Source organism: Myotis daubentonii, chromosome 4 (genome assembly GCF_963259705.1).
Source record: "Myotis daubentonii chromosome 4, mMyoDau2.1, whole genome shotgun sequence".
NCBI lineage: Eukaryota > Metazoa > Chordata > Mammalia > Chiroptera > Vespertilionidae > Myotis > Myotis daubentonii.
This window is the reverse complement of record NC_081843.1, coordinates 111,047,717-111,073,563: the sequence shown is the minus strand read 5'-3', so window position 1 is coordinate 111,073,563 and position 25,847 is coordinate 111,047,717. Positions and strand designations below refer to the sequence as shown.

At 45.8% G+C, this 25,847-nt stretch overlaps 1 protein-coding gene across 2 annotated transcripts in view; it reads left to right on the top strand.

The window, feature by feature from the left end:
- Positions 1-7,547: 7,547 nt before the first annotated feature.
- Positions 7,548-25,847, top strand: part of SLC1A3 (solute carrier family 1 member 3) — a 73,357-nt gene continuing 55,057 nt past the window's right edge. Inside the window, exons 1-2 of one of the 2 annotated variants that reach the window (XM_059694925.1) lie at positions 7,548-7,694; positions 9,276-9,548. In XM_059694925.1, the coding sequence (XP_059550908.1) occupies positions 9,368-9,548 (181 nt within the window). In that variant the 5' untranslated portion in view covers positions 7,548-7,694; positions 9,276-9,367. Of the gene's footprint in view, positions 7,695-8,218; positions 8,239-9,275; positions 9,549-25,847 lie in introns of those variants that run through there. The other variant, XM_059694926.1, reaches the window with a different exon arrangement.

The following is a 25,847-nucleotide window of genomic DNA, read 5'->3' as shown; positions in this document are numbered from 1 at the left end:
CCAGATGCTGGCAGGGAAGGGAAGGGTAAGAGAAGAGGGACAGGGAAGGGAAGGTAGAGGAAGGGACAATCTGGAGGCTCTGGGCTCCCTGGCCTAGGCTTATCTGTGATATGCCACATTGTTGTTCGTTTCATCATGAGATTTTATTTGAACAGACTAGAGGCCTGGTGCACGAAATGCATGGGGATTGGGGGTGGTGGTGTTCCTCAGCCTGGTCTGCACCCTCTCCAATCTGGCACCCCTGGCTCCTAACCACTCGCCTGCCTGCCTGATCATCCCTAACTGCCTCTGCCTGCCTGCCTAATTGCCCTTAACTGCCTCTGCCTGACAGCTTGATCACCCCCAGCTACCCTCCCCTGCTGGCCTGATTGCCTCCAGCTGCCCTCCCCTGCCGGCCTGATCGCCCCTAATTCCTTGCTCCCCTAATGGCCTCTGCCTTGGCCCCCGCCATTGTGGCTTTGTCTGGAAGGAAGTCGGACATCCGGAAGATGTCCGGTCGACCCGGTCTAATTAGCATATTACCCTTTTATTAGTATAGATGGTTTAAAAAAAAGTTTGAAACCCAGGTCTTATTTCACCTTTATTTAGATGGGAGGACCACAACATTTGCCCAAACTTACACAACTCAATCTTAGTGTATTTTTCTTCAAAATCCCATTACCTCCTACATTCACCTATTAAGAGATTTAGAAAAACTTACTGGACTTACTAATAGAAATACCCTTTGACAACTGAGGCCTGTTGACAGGAATGAACTGGTCACCTTGAGTTCATTTCAAGTGAGCAGGTGTGAACTTGTGTGGGAAGGCAGGTGGGTGAGGAAGAGGCCTGCCTTTGCCTCCTCTGTGACCCAGAGGTGACCTGCCTCTGCCCCACCAGGGAACGTGGCATCTATATAGAGGCTGGAGGCTGTCTTCCCTGGTCTTTCTCCTGCAAATCAGTCCATCAACACATTAGCAGAAGGAGGACTTAACTCAGGAGCACAACACAAATCTCAAATGTATGTTTTAAAGCATACACTAACTTTATTCTGACCTTACCCCAGATTATTATAATAACATCCCATGACCAAAAGTTATTTCAACCACTAAGGTTGATTTGTGTTCAAGGCCCAGTCTCTACCATTCACCCTGTTTTCTCAACTCAAAGCTGCATTTTCTCTTGCTTAAAAAATTTGCATATTTTCTCAGTGCCTGTTTCTGACTCACAATAAACAATGCCCAGACCTCCTGCCAAAAAAATGTCCAAATGCGAAATAGTTGCTATAATGGTCGTTTTTGTGATGGCAACTTTGCGCTGTGTGCTTTTAAATTGTAATTACTTTTTCCCTTACAAAAGCTGTGTATCTGTCGTGATTGCTGTAATTATGATTCTATATGAGCAAGCGCTTATGAAAGATTCATGTCATCGCTGTGCTTCAGAAAACCCGTGCCCTTCGGTAAGCTTCCTCTGGTGACTGTGTATGTGTTTGTGTTTAATTTGTGGCAGAGGAATCTAATGAGAAGCCATTAATCATTGAGTGCATAGAAAAATCCGTGTCTTTAACTAAATAGACCGAAGTGAATAGGGCAAGCCCGTTATTAGCATGACTTGATTTAGAATCATAGGATGCTAATAGGGAAAGCGACTTGAGAAAAATAATCTATCCCACCTCATTTTACAGATGATGTTCAAAATTAGGAGGGAGGAACGTGTGGTTTAGTGATTGAAAACCCAAGCTCGAAGCCTGAACCTGGCACTAAGGAATCATGGCATGAAACAGCTTGACTCCTCATTCATGCTCGTTTTCAAGGCAGATGGGTTGAGTCCACAAATGGATGAAATGCCCAGCAGTGGTTCTCAACCTTCCTAATGCTGCGACCCTTTAATATAGTTCTTCAGGTTATGGTGACCCCCAACCATAAAATTATTTTCATTGCTACTTCATAACTGTAATTTTGCTACTGTTAGGAATCGTAATGTAAATATCTGACATGCAGGATGTATTTTCAGGGGTCGCGACCCACAGGTTGAGAACCGCTGCTTAGAGGCTTACCTGAGGGAAGAAGGAAGGGAACCCTGAGACAGGCTCTGATCCCACCTCCCACCCATTCAATTAGAGCAGCCCCACTTGGGCCTATTTTAACTTGTAATAATTGAAAAGGGAATTCCTTGGCTTTCTTCACTATCCCCCTTTTTTAAAAAATATGTTTTTATTGAGTTTAGTGAGAGAGGTAAAGAAAGGGAGAGAGAGAAACATCGATTGGGATTGAGCCATAACCCGGGCATAGGACCTGACTGGGACTAGAACCGGTGACCTCTCAGTGCATGGGACCATATTCAACCAACTGAGCCACACCGGCCAGGGCTTTCTTCCCCCTTTTTAAAGTTGATGTTCACTGAGGTCATTTCTCCAAGTCTTAGGATTGGAGATGGATTGATGAACTCTCGTAGTTGTGGCTCATACAGCAACTCTTTACTGAGCACCTTTTGTACTGGTAACTGAGTTTACAGTGTTTATAAGCACAGGCTCTGCTCTCAAAGATCCCACCGTCCAGAAATGGAGAGTCACAGATCAGGGTGGTAGCCACTCTGGGAACTTAAGCCCCAGAGCGAGCCTTGGGTGCACATAGGAGGGGCAGTCAACCTGTCAGGGAAAATAAGTTTAGCATTGACTTCCCAGAAGAAATATCTGATGCTAGACCTTCCTTTTAATGTTCTTTACTTTCTTTTCTATCTGTCTTTAACAAAAGCTACCAGGACTTCTTTTGGGAAAAGATGAGAAACCAAAGATCCAAAAACTGTTAACGTTTGTCACTCCCTGACTGGAATCCTGGGCAAATTCCTTAATCTCTGTAAAGCTCCATGTCAATGTCAGGATTTACTGACCTAGGAAATAATAGAGTGTACCTCAAAGCATTGTCACACAGAGTAAATTAGATGACACGAGTACAAGTGCTTATCCTATATAATAAAAGGCTAATATGCAAATTAGCCTTGACCAGGAGTTGGACCAGAAGTTCAACCAGGGGGCGGGGCCAGTCCGCCAACCGCCTGTGGCCCCTGCCCCGGGCCAGCTCCGACCCTGATTGCCCCCCAACCCTCTGATTGGGGCGGGCCAGCCGGACCCCAGCCATGCCCAAATTTGTGCACCAGGCCTCTAGTAAAACTATAAATTCTTATAAAAGTGTTGATTATTATTGTTGCTAGCACTCTGCTGAAGACTTTAATTCCAATTAACTTACACAATCTTTTCCAATTAAACCAAAAGTCTAGTCCTTCTAAGGCAGTGGTTCTCAACCTCGGCTGCACATTAGAATCACCTGGGAATCTTTTTAAAATCCTGATTTCTGGGCCTCATCCTCTGGAAATTCTGTTTCTTTGTTACTAATGTCCCACCCCATCACAAAGAAACAGAATTTCCATAGGATGAGGCCCAGAAATCAGGATTTTAAAAAGATTCCCAGGTGATTCTAATGTGCAGCCGAGGTTGAGAAGCACTGTTCTATAAGGTTTGGCTCATGTTGAGTAACTGGGGAAAATGCCACTTCCCAATATAAGTCATAATTAACACCAATGACAACTTCATTAAAAAGTAGACCCATTTAGTTTTAATATGGAGAAAATGTGTTCAATTTCTTTAAACCACCATTATGTCCAACTCTTAGCTAACTTGCGATAACATGGTTGGTATAACTTCTCGTGATTTGCAGATCTATTTAGGGGTTCCTCTTGTTCTTCTTCCCTTTTATGTTAGGGTTCCCCAGGCCTCTGCCCTTGCTCGGATTGCTTCTTAAACCCCATCAGAGGTCAAAACATTAGAATGTACTAGGAGGTCATGCTGGTGACTATAACGAATGAAGTGGGCAGGCCAGGTGACCTGGAGAGTACACACCTCATGTCCTGGAAGCAGTCTGGACTCCATGCCAGCTTGTCCCTTGAAGGGCCTCAATATTGTGAGATTGTCTGCATTTTCCAATGGGGTTTATTTTTTTAAATGTGTGTGTGAACTACCCCAGTTCAAAAGCTCCTCCTCTCTCTTGCCTACCAGTAAAATCACTCCTGTGCTTAAGTCCTCTGACTCCCTCTTGCCTTGACTAGGAGTTCAAGTTCTTTACTTTGGTGTTTTGGGTCCGCTGCACATATAATGTTGAGCCAAGCACAGTTCCTTGGAGGAGTGCGCAGTCTTGTAGGGAGACCTGGTAAATAGGCCCCCACGCAGAGTGCCATGACTCCCTGTGGGCCCTCCCCTTGCACACTGCACAACAAGATGTGTTTGTGGGCTCCATGAGGAGAGGGACTGGTGTTTGGAGCTTAAAGTTTGTTGAATGAATGAATGAATGAATGAATGAAATAAAAGTTCATTATAGTTCACCTCTATTGGGGTTTTCCAGGCTTCACACAGGCTAAAATAAACCCAGTCAGTTAAAAATCCAACTAACCACAGTTCACTACAGATTCTTCTGTTGTTTGTTTGTTTGTTTTTACATTCAAATCCAGAAAGGAAAACATTTTTAAGACAAAAAACGAAAGACCAACTATCACAAGTGCCACTTTGAGTCCTACTACTTTTAGTACTTCCATGCCGTTAAACCCGGTCCCACCCACTGTCATCACATTCTGTAATTTCCAGCTCCTGGAAGGAGAATCGACACACTTGGTGATGATCCTAAACACAAGCTATTTGAACAAGGAATGACAAAATCTCTTATGAAATGAAAAGTAAAAATGAAAAATATTCGATAAACTTTAAAAGGTTTGCCAACTCATTTTCTTTCTCAACTTCCAGAATTCCCTTATCTTGAATGTCGAAATTGGACTGTTCTGTACTATATTACAGCACTTACTTGTTAATTATGATCCCTCACACTTAAAACGAATGAGTGGGAGGGTCCATCTAAGGTTAGGTTGGATTTGGTTGTATCTTGTTATAATGACATTTTTTCTCAAAAAAGAACTTACCTATAACATGCTTAATAATAGTATATTCAAAGGAAATCCTTGAGAGGTTTTTAAAAAGGAGCAGCATTGCCAACATGAGTTTTTCTCCACTGAAATACCAAAATTAATATGACTTCCTGGCTGTCTCCTACCCAGAGAAGCTTTAAATGGCATGCAGCCTACAGAGGCTTGTTATCATTTCTTGATCTTTCGCTCCTTCAGTATTTCTGTGAAGGGAAAGAAAATGTTTTACACCCAGGGGTTTTAGTTATAAAGTAGGGGAAAGGTAGAAATGTGTGCTGAGTAAGCCCAGGCCGCCCCGAGGGCACTATCGTTATAGCTTTTCAAAAGGGCAAGCGGTGCTTAAAAGAAGTCATTCCCAATATTTCCCCTAGACCAGTGGCCGGCAAACTGCGGCTCTTTGGCCCCTTGAGTGTGGCTCTTCCACAAAATACCACGTGCGGGCGCACACATACAGTGCGATTGAAACTTCGTGGCCCATGCGCAGAAGTCAATATTTTGTGGAAGAGCCACACTCAAGGGGCCAAAGAGCCACATGTGGCTCGGGAGCCGCAGTTTGCCGACCACTGCCCTAGACCCTTGTAATTCAGATGAACTCTGAACTGAGACTCTTTGCATCTCATTTTCTCATTAGGTTTTATTACAGCCAACAAAACTTTCCGGAGCGAATTACTTCCCTTCTCAAGGGTACACCAGACTCCCATAATGTCTGTGCAGACCAAAATAATGAAATGGTTTTTAATCAAGCTTTAGGGATTAGAAAGAAAAGTGAGAAACTTGGGGGGCGGGGGGGGGGGAACTTGGACCTTCTCATCTCTATGCTAACCAAAGTGTGTTTTTTCTGGTCCCTTTTCTTCCTTAGGGTTCTAGTGGGGTGGGGGTGGGGTGCAGGGAGGGGGAAACCAGGATTAAAAATCGGAAATGTCCCTTGGCTTGAAATTCCACTTAAAATCATTTAAAGATTTCTCTTTAAATTCCCTGGAAATACAGGCCACTTCCGCAAGAAATGCGGATAGATTAGCCTTAAACCCATGGCCCAGGAAGGATTTAGTATAGTAAATACACGCTTTAAAATGAAGTCACTGTATGGAGAAATGGCATCTGCTCCCCACACTTAGACCAGAAGTGCCAACATCAAATCCAGTAGCCGTGTTTTAACCCGGAAGGTTGAAAAGCATTGTTTCCGACCCTTACAACCTGCCATCCATTTGTGAGTTATTTAATGTTTACTATGCATCAAGCATAAGACTGGCTCTTGTCCTCCAAGAACTTATACTTTAGTTGAGGAGCCGAAATTTAACAGGATTGTTAAAAGAAAGGAGCAGAAGACAGTATAATTAAGTGTTAAACAATGTGGTACAGATGCTAAGGGACCTGGGCTGTTAGTGGAAGAGAAAGATTGCTGAGGCCCGAGACTCTCAAGAGTATGTTTTTTCAATAAACTCTTCAAATGATGCCAAATTTAAGAGTTGTTATACTCCCTGCTAATTTGTCCTTTGAAAGCATGTATGCGATTCACCATTGCTCTGTAGCCAGCAGCTGTGTGGAAGGGACGTGGGAGCAGGCAGGGGACAGATCTTCAGAATCTCCTCCTGAATTTACTAAGGAGGGAAAAAGACATCCTTTCTTCTTGGGTAACAGGCAAAAAATTTAAGCAGAGTTTGCATGGTGAATATGAGATTTAATGAGCAGGAATACAGACCTCTGGCTGTAAGTTTTGGTGTGGGTTTTTACTCCTATTAAACTTTTCATGTTAAACAACGTCTAAGCTTTGGAGATGAGTCAGTCTTAAAATCTATGTCCACAATCTATTTTCCTTCTTAAGAAAAGTGCACTAAACGTGCCAGATATATTCTCAAGGCAATGAGAAATTTCTCGTTCCTAAAAATGATGGGGGGCGGGGAAGGCGGACACTTAGCATCCTTTAAAGTTGAGGCACCTATCTGCACAGCAACTTACCTTTTGAGGTCACAAAACTTCAAGTGTGTACTTTTTACTCTGTAGTTTAGCAAATATCCTGGACTCCTTGTGTCACCATTTTAATCTCTGCGAGGCAGGCACTTTGAGCTAAATTAGGTTTGTTATAATAGAGTTTAACTTGCTTAAATAGAGGCATGTCTCAGCTTGTGTTTTGGGTAACTTTAGGCAAGTTTGGAGAACTGTAGCAAGCATCCCTCCCACCCCACCGCCACCCCCACGAGACAGCGTCCAGAATCTTCCCAAGAAATGCCAGTTATGTCCCCAATTCTAAAGAGAGGGACTCTTTCCTAACACGGTACAAGCAGGCCAAAGAGCACGCTCTCGCGTTTCTCCAAGGACAGGGAGCCTGCGAGAATAAAGCCAGATCTTTCAATGCAGCCTCGGAAAGGCTCCCTGGACACGCTCGGACCAGACCTCCAGCCCGCGGCGCGCGGCGCGCTGCCTCCTCCCGGCCTTCCTGCCCCCGGTGGCATTTCCAATGAAAGCGGACCGGCCGCGCCAGAAAGGGGTCTCGGGAGCAAAACAAAGCCGGCCCGCCTGCTGCCGGGGCGCCCAGAGCCATGGATATTCCAGAAGCCCGGGCTTCCCGCCCCGGCCGGGTGTCCCCCGCCCCGCCCCGCGCCCGCGCCGGCTCCGCCCCTTTCCTTAAGTTGCAGGCGCGGCGCTCGGTCCCAGAGCACATGCCCGCCGGCTCCCCGCGCGCCCCTCCGCTCCGACCTGCTGGGCTCCCCGGGCACAGCCGGGCTCCCTCCCACCCGGCAGAGTCGGGGAAGGTAAGTCGGGCGCCGGGACTTCTCCTGCGGGCGGGATGCCTCTGTTCCCCGCGGAGGGCTGGCGAGGGGAACGCTAGCCATTTGGGTCGATCAAGTCCACGCTGGTCACTGAATGTCACGAGCGCGGGGTGTGTCCCTGTGCCGGGGCTTGCGTGGATTTGGCGTTTAGTCCCTCGCGGAGACGCGGGGCAGGTTGTGGCTGGGGATCTGGGTAGGATCAGGCTGGGCGGCTCTACTGAGCAGTGACTGGCGGGTGGAGGCAATCAGATCAGGAGGAAAAAAATCTGGTCTTGGCGTCTCCTCTTCATCACTCCTCCCTACACGGTTCGTCTGCTGGGAGGTGTTTAGACAACGTGTAGGTCTTACTATCGCTGACGCCACCTTGTAATTGTATTTAAAAGTCAACACTGTGAAGCAAGTCTTTTTTTTTTTTTTTTCTCCACACTGGGATTTGCCAGAAGCGCCCGAGGGTTTGCCAGTGACCTCCCCCGCGGTCGCACACGCAGGCTGCTGGTGCTGCCAGACACACACGTCCACGGGCACGGTTGGTTGGTTGGTTGGTTTTTTGTTTTGTTTTGTTTTTTCTTGGCTTGATCCGTGGTAAAGATTAGGGATTAGAAATCTTGTAAAGCAGCAGGAGGTATCCCTTGATTTTTCAAAAACGATTTCCACCTCTGCAAAGATTTACTTCGATTTTAATAACCTGGGAACCCTTTAGAGAAACTAGAAACCACACGCTGTAACGTTTGGAATGAAAATTGGATTCATCTCCTCTGTTCTAGAAATCCTAACATTTAAAATACTTAGAAGTTGGGAGAGCTTCCTCAGAAGACCTCGGTGTGTTTGCCACAAAGACAAATGCTGCTTTGCACTCCTCTTTGTAAGAAAAGTGGAAGTTAATTATGACTTCAGGTGGTGTATAGAGGTGCCTGGAAGACTTTTCTTATTTTACAGGGGGGAAAAAATTCAGAAGTTGCCTTGTGAAATAGGCAAATGTAGTTGCCAAGTCCTGTGGCTACTTGTGTTCTTTTCATGGCCATATGTCCTAGTTGATATTCTGATGATTTTTTTTTTTTAATGAAGAAAATACTCGCTTCATTGTTTATAACAGGAAGCTCCAACTGTGAAATATCAATACCTCAGTTCACTTGATTGACCTGGTTATGCCTTCACCACGCTTACAACATAAGCCAGCAAGTAATTATTGAGTGTTTCCTGTGCATTCAATTCAATTGGACATTTATTGAGGGCGGACATTGTGCAAAGCTCTCAGCTAGGTTCTGGGAAATAGGGTGGGAGTAAGAGTGTTCAGTCATCCCAGCTCTGATCAACCCTTTTGTAGCCTCCATGGAGGGGGGAAGACAGATTTCTAAAAGTAGAACACAGGTTTCTGTTCACGTATTCTGACTGTATGCACATTTCCCACACGTGGCCCGGCAGATAGGCCCAGTGGAGGCGTTCATTGCACCTCCATGGTGAGTCCTACTGAGAGCATGCGGTTTGCCCCCAGTGCCTCCTGGTGTGGAGCTCACTGACCTCTCCCCGCTGGAGATGTAACCCCTGTCTCTTTCTTCGCTCTAGGTGTGTTCTCAAACACCGAAGGGGCCTGGCTCTCTGGGGGTGATTCCGAGACGTTGAGGGGCAGAGAAGAGACCCTCCTAGAGAAGTAAAGGATGACCAAAAGCAACGGAGAGGAGCCCAGGGCAGGCGGCAGGATGCAGAGGTTCCAGCAAGGCGTCCGGAAGCGCACGCTCTTGGCCAAGAAGAAAGTGCAGAACATCACCAAGGAGGATGTTAAAAATTACCTGTTTCGGAATGCTTTTGTGCTGCTCACCGTCACCGCAGTCATTGTGGGTAAGTCATTTGATAACAACCGAGAAGACTCGCTCTTGTTTCTCAGGGGCCTCCGGCTGCCTGGGAATATTATCAGATGGACTGAATGTAGGTATTCAGAATGATCGCCCAGGCTCTCTTCTGGCTTTGAAGATCCCCCCCCCGAGCCCCCGCCTCTGTTCCCCAGTAAATGACAGTCCCTTGGCATGTTTGGAGCAATAAACGCATGGGAATCTGAAAGAAGCAGCATTAGGCATTCTGCAAATCAATTGATTGATTGTGTGGAAAGGGAAGTAAATCAAATGTTTTCCCAACTCATAGAAGGACAAAGAGTAATCATTTAATCATCAGTCCTGAGCAGTTGATTAACAAACAAAAAAAAGGCAAGCCTGTTAGATTTGGCGAAAATGTAATCATTATACAATGTCACTTTCACTTAAAACTAATTTATACAATTAGTACACCCAAAATGAGATACACGTCTCTTCAGAGTAATTATATTCTAACTGGTGCTGATTTGAGTAGCCAACTTTTAGATGTAAAGGCCAAATCTTTAAATGTGTTTGCACGCTCTCATAAAGTGACTGGGAAGGGTAAATGGGGGAAGTGTTAACACAGATCTCTTTCATTCATTGCCCTGAAGCGTGGGCCACAAATAGCTACACCTTTTTTCTTTTTCTTTTTTAAATTTTTTAAAAAAATATATTTTATTGATTTTCTACAGAGAGGAAGGGAGAGGGATAGAGAGTCAGAAACATCGATGAGAGAGAAACATCAATCAGCTGCCTCCAGCACATCTCCTACTGGGGATGTGCCCGCAACCAAGGTACATGCCCTTCACTGGAATCGAACCTGGGACCCTTGAGTCTGCAGGCTGACGCTCTATCCACTGAGCCAAACCGGTTAGGGCAGCTATACCTTTTTGAAACATTTCAGCCTCTTACAAATTTAGGATGGTTGATAGCAATCTGTAGTAATAAAACATTGTTGTCTTGTTTGATGTATTGACATCTGAAATAGTAGTTTCTTACTTATGGGTGGCATTGATCCTACTTTAAAATATAGCTGAGAAAACTACTTGCCTAGTTGGAACTTTTGACTGACCCCAAATAGAAATCCTTTGGCTAATAAACACGTAAGTCAGTGCCATGCTGTAAAAAAAATTATTTTTAATGCTTTAACTTAAATTTCTAATAATGTGTCAACATAAAAAGGGCATTTTTTACAATTTCAATCTCTACCTTGGTGTTTGCCAAGATCTCCCATCAAATATAAAGAGATAATGACAAAAAGAGCTAAGAAAATTTTGTAGCATGTAAATATAATTATAGCTTCCCCCTCCCCTCCCAATATTGGATTCTTAAATTGCAGATAAGTAGGAATACAGCGCAAGAGTAGTTTGTCACAAGACCTTAGACATATTCCATTTCAGCATCGTTGGCTCCTGTGAGTAATAGTTGGTGATTAATGACTTTAGTTCAAAGACAGTGTCCAGATTGAGGCAGGGAAGTAATGGCTTTCTTTAGTAGGCTCCCAGCTTCGAATGTGTTCCTGGAAGAAGTATTCCAGCACTGTGTCACTGCCTTGGAAGTTGATGTAAAATGCTGTATGCTCACCTCGTTTTTTGCTTTGAATTACGGTCATTGTCAAGACAAGCAATAGCTGCGGACTAATAGAGACCAGCTATATATAGTACCGTTGCACCTACTTTCTAGGCGCTTTGTATATATTAGCTTACTTATTCCTTAAACAAGCCTCTGAAGTGAGTGGGTAGGGATGAGGACTGTGATCCTTACTTTATAGATGAGGAGACTGAACAAGGAGACATCAAGTCACTTGACCCAAAACATGCAGCTAGTAAATGCTAGAGCTGGAAGTCAGACTCAGGCTGTCTCCTACAGAGGCCGTTCTCCTCGCCACTCTGCCAGCCCACCTTCCTCCTCTGCGGACTTTCTGACATCTTGTTAGGGATGCCAGGCGGGGAAATGTTGCTGATCTGGTGGAGGCCAAGCAAGCAGTGCCAATGCATTCATATAGCACTGTCATTTAGATTCGGCAGAAAACTTCTAAACCTCCTACAAATCATTAAACCACATCCCTCTCAGTCATTTAACAAACACCCATTTATTTTGCAATCCTATACGTGTAATAATAGAGCTCAGTGATGCGGGAGTATGTTTGGAAAAGATGCAGAAACGCTTATTCCAAACGGTATGCTAAACACCAGAAGAGTTCAGTTTCTAGGACAGAAATGTTTCAGTTAAAGAACGGAAAGTAATAAAACCTGAGCATAGAAAGCAGACTGATGGAGAAGTAAGTTCACGATTACAAACAAATAACGTATCTAATAGGAAGAAGAAAATGCCAGAATTAGGGAATCCATTTTCTCTGGGAGCCCTGGGATCGTTTCCGAGCCCACGGAGGACTCTCCTCAGATGGGTGAGAACTGCAGTGAGTTGGCTGAGCCGGCGGAGATAGGTTGGCAGGGTGCCCTGGTGGTTGGCTTTTCGAATGGAAACTGAGGAGGTAGACGTAACAAGAAGAAGGCACTAACAAAGAAGCACATAAAAAGAGCTCATTGACAGTCAGAGCGACCACTGAGTCTACACCAAAGACTTGGAATCACAAATGGACAACTTGGTAGCAAGCAGAGTTCGGAGAGAAGGAAGAGCCCTTCCGTTATCTCTGGGTGCATCTCCCGTGGACGGCCCCGTGCAAACAAAGGCTCCGTTTAGCTTGTCACTGGGCACCACGTCTACATCAGCCCTAAAAGAAATAATAGGGAAAGAACACGTCTAAACATCAATCCTTAAAGTCATATTGAAACAACAAAAATAAATTTTAAAATAAAAAATGAGTAAACATCAACTCTCTAGTTTATTTGCTGTCGTATAGAAACAAACTGGAAAGAAACTAGCGAGGAAGAAGAAAATAGTTGCTTTCCCCAAAGATGAGATGAGAAGAACTATAGCTGTTACTTAGTTTTCAAATTCTTATGTTTTAATCACTTAAACATAAAAAAGACAAAACCTATATATTGAGGTAATTTTTTTTTGTTCAGTCTGTTTTGTTTTGTCTTTTAGAAATAAAATGAATGTACCTTTAGTATGTAGAAGTGGAAACTAGAAAATATTATGGAGTAGAGACATGCGACTTTTTTATTCAGAATAAAGCAGAGAGTTGAACATATTTCCCGCCAATTCCTCTGCAAGCACAGGCATAGGCCCACTGGTGTGATGTCATTTCTAAGCAATGACATTTCTGATGTCATTTCTAAGTGATGTCCAAGTCTGAGTGTGCCATGCCATGTGACACAGCCATGTAAAAGGAGCAGGCTAGCAACCCGAGAGAAGGCAACGCCAAGTGCTAAGTCCCTTTCAGAGTTCATTGCTAAAGTGTTAGATAGGTGCCTTCCAGTGAGTGCCATTGCAGACCTTGGTCTGACGAAAACCACGCTGGGAACAGTGATTTCTGTCTTTCTCCCACCGGGAAGCACTTTTCTTGCTTCAAATTGTAGTAAGTTAGAGTAACCGCAGACATCTCGCTGAAAGACATGGAAAGTCCTGTGTCGTGTTCATGTCACAGAGTGCCTACTCTTTCCATGTCTACGGAACGAACGGCACAATAAAAATGAAATCTTGGGCCAAAGAAATGGATCATAAGCTCAGCTCGGAGGGGAGGGAATCTGTAAATAGAATTGCATAGAATTGGATGGTGGTTTTACAACTAGCACCTTCCTTTGCTCTTGGCGCGCACATGTGTGCGCACGTGCGTGCATACACACACACACACAGAGTTTATGTTTGGGTTGTCCTTTTGTGGGTTTGAGAGAAATTGGTGTCTTTTTAGAAAAGAAAACGTACTGCTTACATGTGCATAAAGCATCTTTGGCAAGAAATTTAAATTGCACTAAAATTCAATGCAATTCCCTAATATCGCTGAAGAATCCCATATAATAAAAGGCTAATGTGCAAATAAACTGAGCAGCGGAATGATCAGTCGCTATGACACACACACCACCAGGGGGCAGATGCTCAATGCAGGAGCTGTCCCCTGGTGGTCAGTGCGCTCCCACAGAGGGAGCGCCGCTCAGCCAGAAGCCGGGCTCACGACTGGCAAGTGCAGCGATGGTGGTAGGAGCCTCTCCCGCCTCCACAGCAGCACAAGACATCCCTTGGGGGATGTCTGCCTGCCCGCAGGAAGTGGGCCTAAGCTGGCAGGCGGACATCCCCCAAGCGGTCCTGGATTGGGAGAGGGCACAGGCTGGGCTGAGGGACCCTCCCCCCCCCCCCACAGTGCACAAATGTCGTGCACCAGGCCTCTAGTATATGTATAATAAACTAGTCACCATGGATGCCTCTTGAGATAGAAGCTGGGTGTCTGGGGAATGGGATGGAAGAAATAGTACTTTCCTCTAAGTAACTTTTTGAAAGTTTGACTATGTTAACCACATTCATATATTATCTCCTAGTACTATTATCTGCTAAATAAGTAAGTTTCTTTTTTATAAGAAGATTCCATGCTTTTCAGCAATCTAACAAATATTAAGTGCCGCATAGCTGGCCCTGTGCTGCTATGCAATGGGGAGTCTGCCCTCAGGTAGTTTAGCAGGAGAGATGGATGAAATGAGATGACAAAGGAATAGACAAGGTTCCTAGGTAATATTAGGGAAGTTTGTCATTAACTCTAAATGTTTTTAATGAGATCATAGTTTGCATGCCGTTCTAGAGCACTCTAGAGGCTCCACTTTCTTATTAACAACCCAGATGTGCCATGTGGAAGAGAATAAGAATGTTGCTTTCGACCCAGATTCATGGGCCGGCAGTGTTATTTAGTAGCTGTGTGATCCTGAAGGAGGAGTTTTACTGCTCCGACCTCGGTTTCCTCACCTACCATTGCTCGGATAATATGCACTGCACACTTCCACCGTGGGCCAGCCACTGTTGTCAGTGTTGTTAGTATGTTAGCTTTATTTCGTCCTCACAGCATACCAGGGAGGGAGGTATTCGTAATCTCGGTTTACAGATGAGAAAACTGAAGCTCAGATTCTTATCCCACAGTTGAAGCATATTGACTGGGATTCCAATCCACCATTCTGGCTCCAAGTTCACACTCAGTCACCACAGTGTCCTGGGCGCTGGTGGCTGTCCTCAGGGAATGTCCACGATTGTTTTATTGCAGCAATTAGCTAAGGGTGTGCATGGACATATGAGCAGGAGGGAGGGAGAGGAGAGGATGAATGGAGCCCTCTTGACGAGGATCGTCCTGAGTCCTGGTGATTGGTTGTCAGGGAGTGTTGACAGGAAAGGTGGACTGTAAGCCGATGGTCCAACTCCTGGCTGGGGTGACTGAGGTGTGATGGTGCCGTCAGTAGAGATAGAATAGAGGAAGACACGGGAGGGGGTGATGATACGATCAGGTAGGGGTGTGTTGACTTTGAGATGCGGGATGCCACGGCAGTGGAGACACAGTGCAAGAGGCTCCCCATAAGGATTTGGAAGGTATTCTTACCATCTATCTCCAGCCGGAGCGAGGACTGGAGCTGTCTGAATGTTAAATAAATAAGGATCCATGAATCGGGTTCTACTGCAAACACTACTGTAAGTGAGTCTATTCGCAGAACAGTGTGAACTCCATGCCCTTCTTTATGACTAAAAGCAATCATCTCCCCGCAATGCCACTGTGGAATTGTGTCTCTCCGACGCATGAACTATCTAGGGAGGCAGGCAGTTCAGCCACACGGGCCCAGGGATTGGCCAGCCATCAGCGACTGCACCGAAGCGACTGGTGGTGGGACCAACAGGCCAACTCCTTGAGTCAGTGGTGTGGGCACAGCCTGGTACCCACGCTGACATCCCCTCTGCTAACGGAGAAAAGGCATCACCATACAGTTCGAAAAACAGGAATCCAGTGAACGGATTCCGGGTTCGGATTTCTGGTTTCTTCAACACTCTCTGGGAATGGGAAGGGAGAGAGGGAGATTCAGGAGCCGGGAGGGAAGGGTTAGGCCCTCAGAGCCGGGAAGCGGGGATTGCAATGCCCTGCTCTGCAGAAGTGACACAGGAATAGGGTGTAAGGCCAGAGCCTGATGTTCCTCTGCTGCTTCTGCAGGGGCAGAACCCCGAAAAGCTGTCGGGGGAGCAGTCCCTGCCATGTGCTCATGGCAGGCATGGATCCCAGCCTCTCTCCCACCTTCTCATAAAGCGTTGGGGGGGGTTGGGGGGGGTGCCTCCTATGGTGGGTGCAGTCTGTGCAGCCTGGCGGAGAGGATCAGAGCTACGGACTCCGGACACTTAGGTTCATGTCCCATTTCTGGAACTGCGCCTGTTGCTTCGTGGGAAACAGAGTAATTCTAACACCTCTGCCAAGATATGTATCTCAGCGCGGCCACTTACAGCCACGGAACCTTACACACTGTCTTCAGCGCCAGGCAGGCAAAGTGTCCATAGAAACTGGAGATCCCTGGTCCTGGGTTTCCGTCTTTGCTCTGGTGTCAAGTGAGAACACTGATTTGATGAGGCTGGTCTGCAGGGAACGGAGACCCAGGGACGGGGTGGTGGGGGCGGGGTCTGGCGGTGAAGTGGGAGCAGGAAGGGGACAGGCAGGTCCCCTGGTTTAGGTCGAGGTGGCTTCTGTTTCCTTGGCTAAGAAGAGAGCCAAGAGGGTTGTAGGAAGAGACTTAATAGTTGTAAAGGGCTCTGAGAGGCAGAGATGAAAGGCTCTTAGTAAGTGATACCGTGATACCATCATTTTCAATCCCTCACCTACCCGCCTCCTGAGCCAAGGCAGAAAGTGATCGCAGGCCGCACCTCCGACAGCTCAGGGGAGGGGGTGACAGCTCAGGGGAGGGGGTGCTGGACAGCAGGCGCCTCTCAGGACAACGGGGAGTTATTGAGAAAATGTTTCCTGCTCCACAGTGCATGTTCTTACCATCTGGGACAGGGGAGAGGGCACCTCCCTGGCCTCCTTTCCTCCAGTTTTGGTGTTTCCTGCTCATTCACTGCTTCCGGGCGAGAGAAGGGATTCGGGAACTTTAGGAGAAACGTTGCTGGTTTCTAACAGGGTTGGTAAAGGTTATGTGAAGGCGTGGTGTTCCGAGAGTCCCTCTGGATTTTATTTTGCTGTGTTTTCTTCCTGTTCATACAGATAATGAGCAAACTGAGCAGGCGATTTCAAATGTGTTTCTCTTTCGAGTAGGTAATCAAATAGGCAGGTGTGTCCAGAGCAACTGCCTGCAGTACTAATGCCTCTCCCTGTGGCGGTGTGGCGGCCGGCAAAGCCCTGTGTCCCACCCGCTCACAGCAGCGTGCGCCCAGGGCCAGCCCTCCCCCTGCTGATCGGTACCTACACCTGCGCGTGTCCTGATGCGGCTGAGAAAGCACCGAGAGCCTTCAGTCCTGGAGACAGACCCGGCTCTGCCATCAACTAACTCACCTTACGATTTAAGACAAATCTCTGGGCCTCTTTATCTTTTCAACAGCAAAGACATTGACACCAATGTCGGCTTCCAACTGCAGAACTCTGTCGTTAAAAGTCCGATTTGCCGTCCTCTTCAGCAGAATGTGTGGGATGGATCGACAAGTGTTTTCTAGTCCAGGACACTGTGCAGTTGGAAGGACCTTCTTCCGACACTGACCACCCCCCAATCCGTCCTGTCCAATCTAACCAGCAGCCTCTTTGTCTGGCCTTGACTTCCGAGGACCTCTGGGTGTGATGCCAAGGCCAGAGGACACAAGTGAGGCACACCTCCGCGCGGCCACGGCTGCCTCCCGCCCTCGGCCCGGCCCCCATAAATCAGAGGGAAGCCGTGGGCCCCTGTTTGCGCTCGAGAGTAAACAGGCCGGGGAAGAGCCTAGCTGTTTGGAAGCGGCGACTGGAATGTAAGCACCGTCTCCAAACCGTACATTCCAGGTGCCGGGCACTCGGTATTTATGCAACACGGACATGCTGTCATTCATCAAGCATTTGGCCTGGCAGCTCGGTGAGCAGTATCATTGCCGTGAGATGAGGAAACACACCAAGAACTTCAGGACACAAAGTTCCATCATTGCGCTCATCCAGGAAAGAAATTAAGAGTTTATGTCAAGCGCTGGTGCTGTCAAAATTGCCCAGAGTTTATTCCCTAGGGCAGGGGTCGGCAAACTCATTAGTCAACAGAGCCAAATATCAATGGTACAACGATTGAAATTTCTTTTGAGAGCCACATTTTTTAAACTTAAACTATATAGGTAGGTACATTGTTATTAACTTAATTAGGGTCCTCCTAAGCTGGCCTTTGCTAAAAACGTTCTCAATCTGATTGAGGTACATTTGCTGAGGTCGACCCCTTCCAACTCTCCCATCCACACTCATCTTGTATACTTGTTTCGTCCATCTCCTTTCGCTCATCCTCTCTATATGTCCAAACCATCTCAACATACCTTTCTCAATCCTCGACACTACATCTTCTTTCACTCCACAACGTTCCCTAAAATTAACTTAATAAACTTTACTTAAAGTTTTAAGTCAACTTCACACTGTACGTGTGCACCTGCACGTGGTATTTTGTGGAAGAGCCACACTCAAGGGGCCAAAGAGCCCCATGTGGCTCGGGAGCCGCGGTTTGCCGACCACTGCCCTAGGGAAACCAAGACTCTTCCCCACCACGATGCCCCATCAAGAGGTGCACTCCAGTGGCTTTGAAACCAAACGGAGAAGAAGAGCAAAGCGCCAGAACTAGATAAAGGAAGGCGCACCCTGGATGGATTAAGATAAGGTGGGGACGGGCACTCCGTTTTCTCACTGGGCATCATATCAAAGATTCGTAGGTAAATTGAGGAGCCGCGAGCTGAAAGGCACACTTGAGTTTTGAATTTCAAGGCTGAGTTTCTGTCTCCAGAGAGGGCAACTCCATTCTTCCTGTCCCCGAAGAGACTTCTCCGGTTCTCCGGCGATGATGCCAGGCCGCAGCCTGCCGCCTCCCGGGGGAAGGCAGTGGGCTGTTAGTGAGCGGCTTTGTGTTCGGAATCTTGTAAGAGGAAGCTCATTTATCCCTAATGAGAGTAGCGATGGACAGTTGCTGCCCTTCTCACCCCAAAAAGATGGCCCCTGCTTTTAGCATCACTCGAAATTCCATCTTTAAAGCGAGGAAGGCAAAACCCCAGGGATAGATAGATATATATATGCTTGCCGGTGTCTTCAGCTCGTTGCCGAAAGTGAAGGTGAAGGCATCAAGAAGGAAATGACGAGTCCTTTAAGATTCTGCTTCTGGCCCAAGCTGTCTGTATCGATTTATTTATTTTTGTGCTCTGAGATTTGCTTTTTTAAGGCAAATGAAGTAGTCGTGTAAACAAAGCTGAGAGTCAATAAACTTCCCAGGGCTTTGTAAGTTCTGGCGTTGCGGTGCTTTGCACAACATGATGGATGATGAGCCAGCGTGTCACCTCTGCCGCGTGGCTTGCCACGTGAGTTTGCAGCCCTGGTACCCTTGCAACTCCAACGGCTGACAGCCCATGAGCCTATCTATAACGATTGAGTTCAAAGGTTTTTTTACAGTCACTTCCTGGTCTCCGGAAAAAGAAGCTGTTTGGTCAGAAAGTGATCCACGCACCACAGATCTGCGCACCGGTGGCTTTCCTCGGCGTCGGCGTGGCCCCAATTAAGTAAACTCCCTGTGGAAGCAAATTCAAGCAGCGTCGAGGAGCAGCCAACCCAGACGCAAAGCGACGCTTTAGGACGATCGAAGCGTCTAACAGAAAAGATGTAGGAGACACTTCAGTCAGATTTTTAAAAAAATTGTGGGCCATTTCTTTTTGCTTATTTCTTTTGTTATGTTACCTGTGAAATGCATACATGCATACTGCCCCAAATCAAAAGGTACAAAACGGCATAGAACGAAAGAGTGGGAGTATTCCACCACCCATGTCCCCAGGTGTTCTGTGTACCCTCTTATCAGTTTCTTCTGTGCCTTTAGCGTTCTTTTATGAGCATAAAAATGCACACTTTTTTTTTTTTTTTTTTTGCCTTTCGTATACAAATGGTAGCATGGTGTACACAGCCCCCTTCACACCTGCTTTTTTCACTTTGCATTGTTTCTTGGCTCTTTTTCCTTGTTAACACAGAAAACGCCTCCTGTTCTGCCCTGGGGCTGCACTGTAGGGGTGCACCATGTTGTTTAAGCAGTTCCCAGTGGACGGACTCTTAGGTTGGTTCCAGATTCTAGATACGATCTTTTTAATGGTGTAGTGAACAATTTTGTATCATAGTAATCTCACCCAGGTGACTGTGAGCCACATCCCTAGAAATGAGATTGCTGAGACCGAGGGCATACACATTGGGGGTTTTGATAAATATTGCTAATTTATACCCCATAGAGGTTGCAATTTACTCCCCCAGATGGTGGGATTTAGAAAGCAGTTTGGCCCACGGTTGCCGCTGCAGGGGTAAGGATGAGTGTGCTTTGTCATGTGCGGGCTGGCAAGCCCATGGCACACGAGCCGAAGGTACAGGGCAACTTGGAAACTTTACATATCTCCCATTTCCAGTTTCTACCCCTTGGAACAATATTTTTGCCCGGAAAGGAAGATAATGGGTTCCAAGGATTTTATTTCTGATGATTATTATTTCTCAAATAGAATATTTTAAAAATATGTTCGTTTTTATTGATTTCACAGAGGAAGGGAGAGGGGGAGAGAGAGAATGAGAGAGAATCATTGATCGGCTGTCTCCTGCACGCCCCACTGTGGGGATAGAGCTGCAACCCAGTCATGTGCCCTGACCGGGAATTGAACTATGACCTCCTAGTTCATAGGTTGAGCCCTCATTTTGCCAGCATCACTCAGTGGCCACGTAACCTTGGACAAATGGCTTATTCTTCCTAGGCCCCAGTCTCCTCATCTGCAAGATGATGATATTAAATCCTGTAGGTTGGATATGAAGGTTAAATCACTTAAGTAAAGTATTTACTGGCATAATTTACTGGCAGTATCAGGTCCAGAAACCTCCTCTGTGACTCTCAGTCCATGATCTTTCACACCTACTGGCCTTCATTTTCAAAAACAAACAAACAAACAAACAAACAAAAACTGCCTGTGAGAGATTGAGGGACCAGGACCTATCACTCCTCGTTTGTGAATCTAGAAATATAAGCATGAGTCGTCATAGTTCAGTCAAGATCCAGTGTCACAGATCATGAGAGAGGAATGACAGTTTGGCAGAGGGTCGTTCCTGCGAGTAGGCTGCTATGCTCACGGAGGGCAGTGCGGAATAAGACTTACTGTGTAACACAATGATCCCTCCACCCGGGACACTGTTCAGCACCAGCTGGGGGCCAGGCGCTCATGAATTCTGGTCATCTGAACAGCAACAGTCATCCTGAGTGTTCATTCATTCAACAAAAAATTGAGCACCTACCGTGCCAGGAACTGTTGTGAGGGCTTAATATACAGTGAACAAAACTGAAAAATAATAAACAAAGAAAATCTCTGTTCTCATGGAGCTTATATTTCAGCAGACAGATAATAATAAACAATAAGCATAATAAATTAGAAAATTATATTGTGTTTTGGAAGGTGATAACGACTGAAAGAAGTAAAGCGATTTAAGGGAAAAGAAAGTTCAGGGCAGACCTTTTGAAGAAAGATGACATTGGAACTAAATCTTAAATGAGGAAAGTTTGTGACTATCTGGGAAGAGTTCTAGGCTTAGAGAAGAGCTAGTACAAAGGCCATAAAGTGGGATCGTGTGAACAAGGAGGCAGACGTTGAAACAGAGGTGAAGGGAGGAGATGAGATCTGAGCGTAGTGGGGCTAGGGAGGCAGGTCAGGTACAGACATTGCATGGCCTAGGCTTTCACTCCCAGGGGATGGGGAGCCCGTGGAGGGAGCAGAGAGGAGGTCTTAAAGGGTCCCTCTGGGGGTTATGCTGGGAATAGACTGTGGGGATCCAAAGTGGAAGCAGGAAAACCAGTTAGAAGGTACCACAGTAGTCCAGGCTAAAAAGAGGGTGATGTTTAAACCCTTCTTTGTTTATAAATTGGGGAGGAGGGGATCTGAGGCATACAGAAGATCACATGAGAAGTAAAGGCAGGGCTGGAGCTAAAATCCCAACATCACTCATTCACAAACATCTTGAAAGCATCTTCTCTACGAGTTTGTCTACATCACAGGAGAAGTAGCTTGGTGAATAGGCGTAGAGATTTTGCAGGTTACACAGACCCCTAACCACTCCATGCAGCTCATCTGTCAGAGCAAGTGGGACCTGTGACCTTGCTTCTAACCAAGAGAATATGGCAAAGGTGATGGGTGTCACTCTGGCGATTTTGCTACATCAGACAGCGTGTCTAATACATTGCCTCTCATGATAGTTGTAATCTTGAGACAGAGTAGTGCTAGGTTTGTTTTGTTGTTGTTACAAAAATGGAAAAAAAAAAATTCCTAACTGAGAAATAGTAGTACTTTGTCATGTGAAACCAGTGATCCACTATCAACAAAAATGTTTGATACTTTTATTTCCTTGCTGTCTTGCATACTAGTGGACAGCATGGCCCCTTTCTGGCTAAAGATCAATAGGCCAAGGTTTGCTGAGTCAGAGTTTGGATGCCCGTTGACTGGTGGGCGGTGTAAGGCTGGCAGAGTGAGTGGGCCCATCTCAGGTGGGCGTTTGGCGGTTTTCTTATGGCCAGCCTCGGAACGTGAGGCCTCTCAAAATCAATATCATGTTACTTTTAGATTCTCTGCTGGCATCTGAGCAGCCTGGGGGCGCCCTCTCGTTTTCTGGAGAATTTTGCATTCTGAATAATTACTCTAGAAGGCACTGGTCTGCCAATCTGTTCATGACCCAGTTTGGAGAGGAGGGAGAAACTTTACTAATATTTCACTATTTCAAACTCCAGCGTTTACCAAAAGATAAACTGGGTGATTTGCTCCAAATTTTACTTCAAACTGCCCTCATTTTTTAACTCTTAAATATTTTCTGGCTTTCTAATATTTTCAGTGTATTTTTTTTTGGTTTGTTTTTGTTTTTCAGATTAAATATGGACCAAATTCTTAAAATAGGTCTTTGGCTTTTAACTTGTGTGTGTGGCTTTCAGACCCACGATGTCCTCTCTCTGGGGCTCCAGGCTGCACATTGTGTCTTATTTAGAAAGCAGAGTGACATTTAATCTCCCAAAGAAGTGTTTGTTGTGTAGACTCCCCGGGGGAAACAGGAGACCCCTGATGGACTCTCTTCTTGAGCTTTCCACAGTAGGAGGGAGAAAGTACTTAAATAAAAAGGCATCTTTTTTCGCAGCATTCAACCAGCAGAGTTTGTTTTGATCACTTAAGCGGTCCAGTTATTTCCTAGATTCTAGAAATCTTGTTAAAATGTGAAAACAGGAATGAGAGTGAGCAGTCTGGACATTGCTTGTGACATCTGTGTGTTGCATAATGACACCAAGGTGGGAACTTAGAAGAGTTTGCTTCAGCTCTCACTAATCCTGTTGGGAAGTCGTTCTGATTATTACTGTTATTTCTGCAGAGTAATCAATAATAAGCATCCATTCTTTCGCACTAAAGGTCGGGTGGCCGCAAAGGGCTTTATTGGCTCTGGGAACTTCAATCAATGTGCTGCACCTAAGTGCCCACTAATGGGGCTCCGCCCTGCAGGGGCCATGAGCTGCTTTCCCCCGGAAGCAGGCCTCCCGCCCTGCCCCTTGAATTGGTACGAAGGTGGAGGGGGGACGCTGAGAACAGCCTGAGCATCAGGCTGTGAGAACGTGTTTCAGGGAAAGCTTTTTGTTGCTGGGGTAGAATGTGATCAGAAACCTGAAGTGCTCACCCCAAAAAGCAGATTCGCATTCAGAGCATTTTCTCTTGATTGGATGCTGCTAGCCAGCCAACCTCATCACACCGACTTCACCCTCATGCTGCGGTGGGAGCAGAAAGCCCAAGAAAAAGGTTTTTTTAAAAAAATGTGTATTTTTATTGATTTCAGAGAGGTAGGGAGAGGGAGAGAGAGATAGAAACATCAATGATGAGAGAGAATCATTGATCGGCTGCCTCCTGCGTGCCCCACACTGGGGAACAAGCCCACAACATGGGCATGTGCCCTAACCAGGAATTGAACCGTGACCTCCTGATTCATAGGTCAATGCTCAACCACTGAGCCACGCCAGCCAGGCAAGAAAAAGGTATCTTGTTTGAAATTGGTATTTTGTTTGAATTGAAAAATGCTAGGTGTTGACTTCATTAAGTAAGATCAACAAAACCTTTTCCCAGCTTAAGCTCTACAATGAGTTAACCTAATTCAAAATAGAACAAAAACCCAATCATTATATCGTGTACTCACTTGGGCCCTTTAAGTTAGTAGCATGACCATAGTGAGTCTGGGGCCTGGAGTGGGATAAGTGGGTGTGAAGACTCCCTGGGCACTCACCTGGCCTTGGGGAAGCAGGTTGACCCCTCTCTACATGGACCACCGCTCCAACCTGTGCCCTCTGGGAGGTTCCGGCAGTTTACCTGGCCTCTCAGTGACTCTGGTCCTTCCTCTACTAGTCGTCCCGGCCTCCACTGATCTGTGAGGCAGTGTCCTTGTAAGGACCTGGCATCTTGCAGGTGCTGAGGACTGTTAGCTGTTGTCATTACCCACGGGAACCTGAAGCAGGTCATGTCCTTTCCACCTTTGCTGCGGATGCTTTCCAAGAATTTAAGTGTGTGCTGTGGAGGGAAAAGTGGGCTATTTTCATTAATAAATTTCATACAAGTTAATTCATGCCACAGAAGGGGATTTAGTGTAGCCCTTTTAAACAGTGACATGGCACAAATAGCCACATGTTGAGGTCCTCATGTGTAGGACCTGTAATGGGTTTCAAGATGTGCTGGGTGCCCCCAGGACACCTCTAGCAGATCCAAGATTATCACTCCAATGTTCCCACAGTTTAGAGGCTAGAGATGCTGAACACCCAGGAGCTAGACTCAGGCTTCCAGGCTGTGTTTGTGTTGAAGAGGCATTATAGGTAGTAGAAGGCTTTGTTTAGAATCCCTCACTTCCTAGCTCTGTAACCTTTAGTAAGATGAATTAGTGTATTCATCTTGAAAATAGACATGATAATATCTACTTCATACAGCTGCGATGAGGATCATGCCACCATTAACACACAGTAAGGGCTCAATAAATCTTCCCCTTCCACATCATGTTCTCTTCCCCAAGAGTAGACCTGGCTCGCTTGGGAAACCCAGAGATAGTAAACAGATCAGAGCGTGGTAAGGAACAAAACGGATTTAAAGTATTAACAATCTTTATTAGTCTAAACAACTCCTGTTTTCAAAGCATTTCACTTAAAACTAGCCCTTATAAATAAGTGATATCTCCTCTGGTGTCCCTACTATAAACAGGAGCTTTTAGAAAATGCGGTTCTTGCATTGGAGAATGTAAAGAAACTGAGACAGACTAGAGTTGTTGATGTCAGGACTGTACTTCCAAGCACACCGGCTTGTTGACTGGAAGAAGACAGAAGGAAAAAATCTCACCACCTCTTGAGATGTTGGCTCCTTGACTGTCTTGCTGTTGTCTGTTAGATATTTATTTGGCAGACTGGGGAGTTAAGAGACTTTATCATTCACGCGGTGCCCAGAATCCATTCACTGAGCTGGCTGGCTTTGCCTCCTAACACCTAGACGAAAACCAGTTGCACTGAGTAAATGTGGGGTTTGATGGAGGAAGAGGAGAGAAGGTACTTGAAGCACCCAGGAGAGAAAGAGGCGGGAAGCGTGCCCCTGGTGTGGTTGTAGAGAGGGGAGTAGCATCCGTGTTGGCAAAGATTGGACCTTGGGGGTTGGGATCAAGTGCCCCTAGTGTTTAGAAAGAATAATCTCTTCCTCCATCTACACTGACTTGTCCCTTGCTCCTAGAATCTGTGTCATTTGTATAGCAGCTATTCTACCCATTTTTTCTAACTTATAACTTAAATAGATTTTCTGGACTAGCGTGGGTCCTACTGACCCTTGGAAATATTGTTGTATATGATAGAGACATTTCTAGTAACAGCCAGCTTAGAGATGTCCTTGTAAACCCAAACCTGGTCTTAAATAGTTACTTGGAGGATATAGAAAAATTCTCTTAGCTTGATATGTTCAAATTCCAAATGACCAAAACAAGTTTCCTGTGTTTACTGTGTATATATTTTTTTTGTTATAATTGAATGACAAAAGTTTTAATGCATTTAAATAAAGGCCAGCAAACAGAATTCCAGTGAAATTACATTTGACTTAGAAGTAAAGTAAAAAGAATAAATTTTTATTGATTTACTTTCTTATTAGGAGATAAAGTCTTGGTATGAATAAGCAGGGAAGACCCAGGTTT